Here is a 13,283-nt window from a genome sequence, read left to right as displayed (position 1 = left end):
CTGAGAAGAGGAAAAAGATTTACTGTGGAGAAAAACACCAGTGGACAATGTCCTTCATATAAAGCGGTGGTTTTAATGAAAGGCGCCTTTGATTGTAACCCGGATGTTACTGCGAGACTTTGTTCAAAGTTGTTAAGAATAAAGTTCCTGGGAAACTCTTGCAGATTTTCCCTCAAGGAAGAAGCAGGAAGTGGCAAGGTGAAGAAAGTCTGTACTAAAAATGTTTTTCTACACCAACGGGTTATGGATTATTCATAACTAAAACACCATGAGATAATCCATAAACATCATCCATCCATCCATTCCTTTATTCCTTTATCCATCCATCCATCCTTTTATTCCTTTATCCATCCATCCATTGCTTTATTCCTTTATCCATCCATCCATTGCTTTATTCCTTTATCCATCCATCCATTGCTTTATTCCTTTATCCATCCATCCATCCTTTTATTCCTTTATCCATCCATCCATTCTTTATCCATCCATCCATCCGTTCCTTTATTCTTTTATCCATCCATTCCTTTATTCCTTTATCCATCCATTCATTCTTTTATCTATCCATTCCTTTATTCCTTTATCCATCCATCCATTGCTTTATTCCTTTATCCATCCATCCATCCATCCATTCCGTTATCTGTCCATTCTTTTATTCCTTTACCCATTCATTCATTCTTTTATCCATCCATTCTTTTATTCCTTTATCCATCCATCCATTCATTTGTTCATTCATTCTTACATTCATCCATCCAGAAGGTTTAAGGTGTAGCATAGCACTGATTACCTGCATGAATAATGTGTGTGTGTGTGTGTGTGTGTGTGTGTGTGTGTGTGTGTGTGTGTGTGTGTGTGTGTGTAGTGATCTATGAAAATTTCCAGGTATTATGATATGTAGTGATTGTCATATTTCCTCTTATTACACATATACAAAAACACTGACTAATTAAAGGTCAATATGAGAGCGGTAGTGAATCAGCTGTGTGTGTGTGTGTGTGTGTGTGTGTGTGTGTGTGTGTGTGTGTGTGTGTGTGTGTGTGTCCAGCTCTGAATCAGCACAGAGCAGAAAATTCCTGTAGTTGAAATCTGGGTGACTTCACTGAGGAAGTGCTGGAAGATTATTTTTATTCTTTACGCTCAGTCATGGCTGAGAGATCTGCGTAGCAAAATAAACTTCGAGACTCACGAGATGTCAGCGTATACAGACAGTCTACACAAAACATCCCATAATCCTGTGTACATAATCACTTTATACGCTGCACTGTTCAGTAAATTCAGTCTATTCTAGATCCTTTAAGCGTTCTTCAGCTCGTCGGAAGCAGCGTTTTTACATTCTGTAGATTAAAGTTCTGCACTTATCTGTGAAATGCCCATTTTTTCTTTCTTTCTTTCTTTCTTTCTTTCTTTCTTTCGAGTGAACCCTCCAGTACGGATGGAACTAAAAGATCTCAAGATGGACGTTTGTGATATTTCATAAAATAAAAAGATTATGTGAAACTCCACCAAGAACATCTTTCCACTATACACTCTTAGAAAAAAAAAAACTTCAATCTAGAACCTCAAAAGGTTCTTCAGCTTTTTTGTTGGTCCTTACGGGTTTCATGTAGAACCCATATCCGGAAGTGGAACTTCTACCAGCGTCGTTTTGTATTAGTGAAAGTTTTTACATCCTGCTGCTTGTCATTTTAAGGTCATGTTATCTTTGAATAAACCACTTGAGAGAGAAAAACCACAAACTCACTCACACACACACACACACACACACACACATACACACACACTTCCTGTTTGGGCTTTCAGGGTGAGCATGCAGTGCTGATGAAAGTGGAAAACTACAGATCGGGAGAAAGCGGAAGGATGTGATTTATTTGTGGAAAAATACAGAACTACACCAGAGTCCACGGGTTTGACATGATTTCATTCAGGAAGTAGATGATGACAGGCAGGAATCTAATTCCAACATTGCGTATCACGGTAAACGTTCAGATATTAACTTAAGCCTTTTACATCATCAGCTCCTTGTGGCTTGTGATCGCAGCGCCTTCAGTGACGTTAATAATGATTTGATGAAGTGGAGATGCTATCACATTTGAATTACGAATACTACAGGATGCTATCTGACGGGTTTTAGATTAATAAGCAGTTCAGGGTCGAGAACATGGAGTCATCAGTCATACAGTTAATCTGGAGAGATATCTGCTGGAGCTCCGCCCACCAGCCCCATTAGTGTAACGCGTCTGATCGGTAATGAGATGTGTGAATAAACCAGCCGTCAGTGTTTTGTGGGTGAAATCTCTCTCGATCTAGTGTGAAAGGGGGTGCGGTTCTTCACAGTGACGCTGACGCTCAGAAGCATGGCGGTGGGAGCATCAAGATACGGGCCGTTACACGTCATCGACACGTGAATGGAGCGATGTACAAGGACACATTAGAGGAGAACTGAAACTAAATCTGGACCTTGCATGGCCAAGCCGGTCTCCTGACAGTCGACATTTACGGAGATTAATGTTCGTTAGGGAACTGAAGATGATTCGCTGAGAGAGATTTCTTACTGTAACTTCTTACTGGAGACGTCTCGAAGCTGTAATCACCGTCGGCGGCTTCGCGACGAAGTTCTAACGCTGTTCGTTGGTGTTTTCTGTTCATATTCATGAGTACAAAGTCAGAAGACGTTATGAGTGTAAATTTGAAGTGGATATCTGCCCTGGAAATAACACACACATGTCCAAATACCTCCCTGTACACGTGCACTCTTATTCCACTGATGGCTTGGGTCTCCTCCAGCTCTGATCGATACTCTTCACGCCTTACACACGCTCGTTTTACACCGCAGGGTGTGAGAATAAATAAAACGTTTTCGGCATTTGAATGTTCTCTCATGTAAAGCTGAACGTGAGAGCGGTGTGTGTCGTTTATAGTGAATGAGGCGTGTTAGAGGAGAGGTAAACTTTCACCCGTGGAATGAAACAGAACTGCGGAACCAGTTACTGTAATTATCAATTTGTAGGTTGTTTAACCATGCTAGTGTGTGTGTGTGTGTGTGTGTGTGTGTGTGTGTGTGTGTGTGTGTGTGTGTGTGTGTGTGTGTGTGTGAGAAAGTGAAGGAAGTGATTTCACTTCCACTCCTGCACTTCTCTTTTTGTAAGACATAAGATGTCTTTGGGCGCTTGTACCATAGCCGAAACTCAGGGTGTGAGGGTGTGTGTGTGTGTGTGTGTGTGTGTGTGTATTGTAATAAAAAGAATGATGTTGGCACAGGATGGAAGAGAAGAAGACAAGGAGCTGAGCGTTGTCTAAAGGATTCTTCTGGAAAAGAGAACTCACACACGTCACTTCATTCCTTCTGTCATTTAAACACGCGTCACGTGTCACCTGTCGCCTTGGTGACCACCTCCCTGATGACCGACCCTACAGACAACCCTAAAGCATGGGCTTCCATACTGTTAATGATGTTAGTGTGCGCAGAGGAAACACTGTGGTGTAAAACGGCGTAGTACAGCGGGTCTTACCCTGGGGGTAGTACAGCGGTAGCTCGGGGGTCACGGGAAATCTTCTGTTTTAAACTGTTGTACACAGAGAAGTCCACAGAGACACCACGGGTCTGCATGCTGAATACCGAGAACCGAGTAACATCGCATTGACCTATCTCACACTAACACGCTAACCGCTCGGGTGTGGCTGTGTCTGATGGCGAAGGTGGTAGAGCGGGTTGTCCATTCATCGTAGGGTTGGCGGTTCGAGTCCTGGCCCACGTGTCTCTACATGCCGAAATTTCCTCGGGCAAGACACAGACCAATTTGCTCCCGCTAGCGCTGAATGTGTAAACGAGGAACAGTAGAATTGCTAAGTTTAAAAAGCGCTACATACAGTTGTGATCAAAAGTATTCACCCCCCAGTGCAAATCAGGTTTATTGTCAAAATGTACAGACTTTCAGATGTTTGCGATGAACAAATCAAACAAAAGCGGTTGAAATAGTTCAACACAACAAGTGTTTTCCCCGAATTCTCCTGAACATGCAACTTATAATGATTTCTCCAGTCTCGAAATTATTCACCCCCTTCATGACGATGGTCTTTAGGACTTAATAGAGCTCCTTTTGCTGTTATGACCTGATGAAGAGCTTCTGCAGCGTTCCTGAGGAATCTTCTCCCGTTCCTCATGAGCAACGCCCTCCAGGTCAGTAATATTCTCGGGTTTGCGTGCTGCGACCGCCTTCTTCACATCCCACCAGAGATTTCCTATGGGGTTCAGGTCACGTGACTGTGATGCCCTGTGAAGTGCAGACCATTTACACAGGCCCAGTTACTGGGGGTGCAGCCAGTGTTTTAAATATTAAATTAGAATCAAAACCATTCTTTATAATTATATATTATATGAATTATAATAAAAAATCATCAGAATAATAAAAATAAACTCTATTTTATCACAAGTGTGATATTACTCCGGTCTTCGCACCCTGACCCTGGAGTAATAACCGGAATGAGTAGGTCTCGGCAGGAAGTGCAGGTTTTCTACTGTAAAAATTCCCAGCATGCCTTACTGCCACTATATAAACACCTGTAACAGCTGTAACACTGTACACGGTCTCTTATCTCGTGAAAACTTCCGGCATTGGGGAATTTGTTTTGTACTTATTTATAACTCTGATGGTGAAGGACAGGTAGGTGAAGGACACACGGATAAGGGCGATGCAGTTCGGATTTGAAAGACATTTTCTACGTTAACAGATTTATGGAGTTCTATGGCTTCAAAACTCTGGGAGTATTTTCTCCCTTAAGGTACAATCGTGTGTCACAGCAGAGTAACCTGACCTGAAATCTCTGCAGAATCTATTACATAGTGTGTGTGTGTGTGTGTGTGGGTGTGTATGGTGTTGCATGTACAGGATTGCATGCTACTACAGGCCTGACACACCTCATCTGGAAGGGCATTCCCATTTTTTCCCCCTTCCTGTCTCTCTCACTCTCATTCTCCCTCCTGTTATGTGAAACCAGGCAGATCCGGAGAGCTTTGGTGCAGGATTAGTCACACTTTGGGAATGTGTGTGTGTGTGTGTGTGTGTGTGTGTGTGTGTGTGTGTGTCAGAGAGAGAAGGCAATTACAGTGACTGAAGTTGCGTGCATTGTGAATCAGGAGGAGTTGGTTTGTAAACTTTACTTCCCAAGTGTGTGTGTGTGTGTGTGTGTGTGTGTGTGTGTGTGTGTGTGTGTGTGTGTGTGTGTAATAGGAAGTGTAACTGGGAGATTCCAGCCTGAGTGTTGGTTAAAGGACACTTTTTCTGACCGGACACACACTTACACAACACAAACGATGTAATATCCCGGAGGAAGTGGGCTGGGTAAAGCCCATCACACTGTGGGAGGGGGGAGGGGCGTGATGACGGAGCAGATGCGACACACTCTGTAACAATGTGGTGAACCAGTTTGACACCACGAGTAAAACAGATGATTCCTCATCACACTGTACGAAATCCCCATAAACTTTACTCTGAACAGTCTGTGTGAACATGTGCGTCTCCACGCCAGACTACACCATGAAGATCCGCTGACCGTAGACCTGCGATTGAAAAATGACTAGGTTCTGCTCACGTCGTCCATCAGAGTGATCCGCTCGTGCAGAAACACACACGTTCTTCACGCTGAGCTCGAGGTATTAAGGAGAAAATTTCTGACACCGTCTTTATCCTAAATCTGGAAAGGCTAGATCGAAAAAACACAAACACGCACAGGATTAGTTGAATAAATACAGAATCTACTGAAATTCTGAGGGAAACACACCTCTTCACGTTCAGTTTCTATCCAAAGAACCTTGAATCCTGAGGCGGGAACGATCAAAATCCAAATCTACTTACAAACTCCAGCAGATTTCTTTCAAACCATGTCGCTAGCATTAGCATAAATAAGCAAGGCACCAGCATTGCGGAATGGGATTAGCTACGAAGCTAGCTATAGGCTAATGGTTTAACCCCAAGCAAAGCTAATTAACACGTATTGTTAAAAAGCTAGCTAATTCACGTCACATGCTTATCTTCTCACAAAGCTAGCTAGCTAACTGTGGTGGAATGTTTTATCCACACACAAAGCTAGCTCATTTTGGTCATTTCTGTAAGGACTCGTGTCCTGTAGCTAGCTATTTATTATTAAGACTTGGACTTACAGTAATATGAAAGCTTTTAAAAAAAACCACAAGACTCGAGTCCGTCTGTGCTGTTTTAGTCTGTGGGTAAGAAGTCCGGCTAATCACCGCATCACCATTACCATTATTGGTCGTTAATGGAATCCACTAGATGTAACGTGCCACCAATAGAAGACAACAAAATACCAATCGAGACCCAGAGGGACCATTACAGTTTCCATTAAAACCAGTAAGATTCCCATTAAAACCTTTACAAATTCTACGAGGTGTTCCTATTGTTCAATTTCAGCAACAGCACATCACTTCAACTGAGATTTTTATCACCTCTATGCAAATATGGAGGTAAAATGATCACTCCAGATAACGATCTCAGTTCAGTTAGCATGCGTGGCTAATCTTTGATTCGTGCGATATTTAATTAGAAGCGATATAGTTATGACCTAGCTACTTACCGTTTCTCATCAGATGTCGGACAGGCCACGCCCACAAGAGACAAGTGACTTTTCGTTTGTTAACGTGAACGTAGTGAAACGCACCCGGTTTCCCGTCCCACATCTGATGAACTCCTCTGTAAGAGGATCAGACTTGTAGAAGTCTGTCTGGGTCGGTGTGAGAAGTGCAGAGGCATTTCGAACACAGCCGAGATGTATTCTCATCATAATACACTAAACATGGCAGTACGTTTCTGTGATTGCTGTGTAGCTTCCTAAATGAGCTCTGTGATGAACAGAGGGGTCAGAAAGGAGGTCTGAGTCGGACAGAAAGCTAACAGAAATAAATCTGATAGAGTCTCAGATTAAACATCAGGACAAAAAGTTTCAAATATGGAAGTATCTTAACAGTGTTCCTGTATCGTCATGCAAGTAGAAACCTGTTTACAGCTAAAAGCTCCAGTATTGTTTTTTTACTCTGTGAGATGACATGCTTGTGCCTGTGCGTATGTGTGCCTGTGCGTGTGTGTGTGTGTGTGTGTGTTGTGTTTCATGGCTGTCTATTCTCATTCTGGTATTATTCAGCGACTAAAAAAAAGCTAAGGGAAACACAAGTATGCAAACTTCACATGTTTATTTTACGCAGAAAAATAAATAGGACATTAAATATTCATGACATAAATAGCACAGAATAAATAACTACAAGAGTGAGCACGGAACAGCATTTCTTCATCAAACAACTGGTTCAGAGAGTTCAAGTGTTGCTCATCATCATCATCACACGGGTCTGTAGTCCTGTCTTACACAGTACCCGATGTCATTATTATTATTTTACAATAAATATATAAAGTTACACTTCAAGTTCAAGTTTAGTCCATCAAAAGTGTTTAAAGTGTCTCGGTCAGTTCCTGTCTCGCATCTCTGCACAGGAAAAGTGCTGATTTAACCTCTTCATTCTACTCAGTAATGCAGTTCTTCAGTGATTAATTACTTCATGAACAATGCAGGTGTTCATGCAGATGTGCACAGAACAGTCCAGCTGAGGTGAACACCTTCTGTCTGTCTTCCTCAGCCTGCTGTCTCTCTGTCTCTGAGAGCCTCCATCAGTGCTTGATAGATAGATGGGTGGATGGGTGGAGGGTGTTCACTGCTCGCAGCCCAGCGTGTGGAGAACAGCGGGATACAGGAGCGCCACCACGTAGGGGTTTTTCCTCTGCTGCAGGCGGGGCTGACGGTGTTCCTGCACTTCTGTCTCCTCCGCCTCGCACGTCGTGTTTATCCACGGCCCAGAGTCTTTGGAGCAGCTGGTCATGCGCATGGCGCTCTCCTCGGCCGAGCGGAAGTTCAGGAAGAGCGGCGAGGACGCAGACGCGTCATCGCCCGGCAGATCCCCGGAGAGAGCGTCTGAGAGCGCGGCCGGTTCGGTGATGTCGAGCTCGTCGTCGCGCTCGGTGTAAATCTGCGCCAGCAGCACCAGGCACAGCGCCAGCAGCCAGCGCTTGGCGGGGCTCTTCTCGGCCGGAGGCAGGTATTTGCGCACTTTGGCCGGGTACATGACCCGCATCACTCTGCGGCGCTGCGGCTGCCTCGGCGGGCTGAAGTGCTGAACCGGGATCCGGTCGAAGGTGAACACTTCGGGCTCGGTGCTGCGCGCCACCGGTCTGTAGCTCGCGCTGTGGCTCGGGTAGGTGAAGCTCATGGAGGTGGATCTGGTGTACATGTCTGCTCGGTGTGTATCGCTCTGCTCGGTACGTGTCTCTGAGCACTGACTCTCGGTGTGTTTGACTCGAGCTCAGCGCGACGGAATTTATCAGAAGCAAACCACGCCCCGCGCTCCCTGTCCTCACTAGACACGCCCCCATTCCACGAGTTCAGATTTCTTAACGCGGAAAGTCCGTGGCTTACATTTTATGTGGAAGTGAAATTTTATTCATCAGAAATAGTAAATCATCAGATCAGTGACATTTCGACAGGAATCAGACATTATTCAGCTGGGTGTTAGAGACCTTCTTCGGGTTCGGATGTATCCCCTATGTAGGCCCTTTGTTACCTGAGAAGGTGCATGTGGTGTTTAATGATTAGGAAAGTTCATAATTAAATTAACATATCTTCTAGAGTAACACTATAAAGGTATGCCAGTGGTCCTTAAAGTCCACTTTATATATACACCTTCAAATTAAAACACCATTAAACATGTACTTTATTCCATTTTTTCCAGATCAAATATATAAAATGTACAAAACATAGCATTAATGATACCATATTGAGCAACAAGGAAACGTTAACTTTATATTATCCTTATTTCTGAGAGTGTTCTATACAACCACTAAATCCTCACACAGCCAGAAGCACACTACATCACATTACATCACTCTAATTATAATGACTCTTTTATTAGTCACATTACAGCATATCCCAGCATGCTACTTTCTACACTACTTTCAGTCATGATACTGCATGGAGCTCAAGGGCAGTGCTGGGGCTTGAACCCCCAACCTTCCAATCAGTAACCCACAACCTTAACCATCACTACACTACATCACACTACATCACATACTTTACACTACACTACATCACATACTTTACACTACACTACACTACACTACACTACATCACATACTTTACACTACACTACACTACATCACATACTTTACACTACACTACACGACACTACATCACACTACACTTCACTACATCACATACTTTACACTACACTACACTACACTACATCACATACTTTACACTACACTACACTACACTACACTACATCACATACTTTACACTACACTACACTACACTACATCACATACTTTACACTACACTACACTACACTACATCACACTACACTTCACTACATCACATACTTTACACTACACTACACTACACTACATCACATACTTTACACTACACTACACTACACTACATCACATACTTTACACTACACTACACTACACTACATCACACTACACTTCACTACATCACATAATTTACACTACACTACACTACATCACATACTTTACACTACACTACACTACACTACACTACATCACACTACACTACACTACACTACACTACATCACACTACACTTCACTACATCACATACTTTACACTACACTACACTACATCACATACTTTACACTACACTACACTACACTACACTACATCACACTACACTACACTACACTACACTACATCACACTACACTTCACTACATCACATACTTTACACTACACTACACTACACTACATCACACTACACTCCACTACATCACATACTTTACACTACACTACACTACACTACATCACACTACACTTCACTACATCACATACTTTACACTACACTACACTACACTACATCACATACTTTACACTACACTACACTACACTACACTACATCACATACTTTACACTACACTACACTACACTACATCACATACTTTACACTACACTACACTACACTACATCACACTACACTACACTACATCACATACTTTACACTACACTACACTACACTACATCACACTACACTTCACTACATCACATAATTTACACTACACTACACTACACTACATCACATACTTTACACTACACTACACTACACTACACTACATCACACTACACTACACTACACTACACTACATCACACTACACTTCACTACATCACATACTTTACACTACACTACACTACACTACATCACACTACACTCCACTACATCACATACTTTACACTACACTACACTACACTACATCACACTACACTTCACTACATCACATACTTTACACTACACTACACTACACTACATCACACTACACTTCACTACATCACATAATTTACACTACACTACACTACACTACATCACACTACACTTCACTACATCACATAATTTACACTACACTACACTACACTACATCACATACTTTACACTACACTACACTACACTACATCACACTACACTTCACTACATCACATAATTTACACTACACTACACTACACTACATCACACTACACTTCACTACATCACATAATTTACACTACACTGCACTACACTACATCACGTACTTTACACTACACTACACTACACTACATCACACTACACTTCACTACATCACATAATTTACACTACACTACACTACACTACATCACACTACACTTCACTACATCACATAATTTACACTACACTACACTACACTACATCACATACTTTACACTACACTACACTACACTACATCACACTACACTTCACTACATCACATAATTTACACTACACTTCACTACATCACATACTTTACACTACACTACACTACACTACATCACACTACACTCCACTACATCACATACTTTACACTACACTACACTACACTACATCACACTACACTTCACTACACTACACTACACTACATCACACTACACTTCACTACACTACACTACACTACATCACACTACACTTCACTACATCACATAATTTACACTACACTACACTACACTACATCACACTACACTTCACTACATCACATAATTTACACTACACTACACTACACTACATCACATACTTTACACTACACTACACTACACTACATCACACTACACTTCACTACATCACATAATTTACACTACACTTCACTACATCACATACTTTACACTACACTACACTACACTACATCACACTACACTTCACTACATCACATACTTTACACTACACTACACTACACTACATCACACTACACTTCACTACATCACATAATTTACACTACACTACACTACACTACATCACATACTTTACACTACACTACACTACACTACATCACACTACACTTCACTACATCACATAATTTACACTACACTACACTACACTACATCACATACTTTACACTACACTACACTACATCACACTACACTTCACTACATCACATACTTTACACTACACTACACTACATCACATACTTTACACTACACTTCACTACACTACACTACATCACATACTTTACACTACACTACACTACACTACACTACATCACATACTTTACACTACACTACACTACATCACATACTTTACACTTCACTACACTACACTACATCACATACTTTACACTACACTACATCACACTACACTTCACTACATCACATACTTTACACTGCACTACACTACATCACATACTTTACACTACACTACACTACACTACACTACATCACACTACACTTCACTACATCACATACTTTACACTGCACTACACTACACTACATCACATACTTTACACTACACTACACTACACTACATCACACTACACTACACTACACTACACTTCACTACATCACATACTTTACACTACACTACACTACACTACATCACACTACACTACACTACACTACACTACACTACATCACATACTTTACACTACACTACACTACACTACATCACACTACACTACACTACATCACATAATTTACACTACACTACACTACACCACATACTTTACACTACACTACACTACACTACATCACACTACACTTCACTACATCACATACTTTACACTACACTACACTACATCACATACTTTACACTACACTACACTACACTACATCACACTACACTTCACTACATCACATACTTTACACTACACTACACTACATCACATACTTTACACTGCACTACACTACACTACATCACATACTTTACACTACACTACACTACACTACATCACATACTTTACACTACACTACACTACATCACATACTTTACACTACACTACACTACACTACATCACACTACGCTTCACTACATCACATACTTTACACTTCACTACACTACACTACATCACATACTTTACACTACACTACACTACACTACATCACACTACACTTCACTACATCACATACTTTACACTACACTACACTACACTACATCACATACTTTACACTACACTACACTACATCACACTACACTTCACTACATCACATACTTTACACTACACTACACTACATCACGCTACACTTCACTACATCACATACTTTACACTACACTACACTACATCACATACTTTACACTACACTACACTACATCACATACTTTACACTACACTACACTACATCGCATACTTTACACTACACTACACCACACACACTACATCACATACTTTACACTACACTACATTACATACTTTACACTACATCACATACTTTACACTACACTACACTACATCACATACTTTACACTACACTACACTACATCGCATACTTTACACTACACTACACCACACACACTACATCACATACTTTACACTACACTACATTACATACTTTACACTACATCACATACTTTACACTACACTACACTACACCACACTACATCACACACACTACATCACATACTTTACAATACTTTACACTACACTACTTTACACTACACTTCTTTTACATTACACTACACTACATTACATTACACTATACATTACATACATCACATACTTTACAGTACATTACACTAATTTACACTACATTACACTACACCACATAATTTACACTACACTACATCACCGTACACTACACTACATCAAATACTTTACACTACAATCCTTTACACTACACTACACTATTTTACACTACACTACACTACATTACACTACACTACTTTACACTACACTATACTACATTACATACATCATGTAGTTTACACTACTTTACACTACATTACACTACACTACACTACATTACACTACACTACACT

General features: G+C 41.2%; 1 protein-coding gene across 1 annotated transcript; it reads right to left on the bottom strand.

Annotated features, from left to right (window-relative positions):
- Nucleotides 1-7,178: 7,178 nt before the first annotated feature.
- Nucleotides 7,179-8,356, bottom strand: ier3 (immediate early response 3). The gene has a single exon (XM_017451685.3). The coding sequence runs from the start codon at nucleotides 8,279-8,281 to the stop codon at nucleotides 7,706-7,708; it is 576 nt and encodes a 191-aa protein (XP_017307174.1). The 5' UTR covers nucleotides 8,282-8,356; the 3' UTR covers nucleotides 7,179-7,705.
- Nucleotides 8,357-13,283: the final 4,927 nt, after the last annotated feature.

This window comes from Ictalurus punctatus, chromosome 22 (assembly GCF_001660625.3).
Source record: "Ictalurus punctatus breed USDA103 chromosome 22, Coco_2.0, whole genome shotgun sequence".
In the NCBI taxonomy this organism is placed as follows: Eukaryota; Metazoa; Chordata; class Actinopteri; order Siluriformes; family Ictaluridae; genus Ictalurus; species Ictalurus punctatus.
Note: the sequence above shows the minus strand (reverse complement) of the source record. Positions and strands in the feature narration are given on the sequence as shown.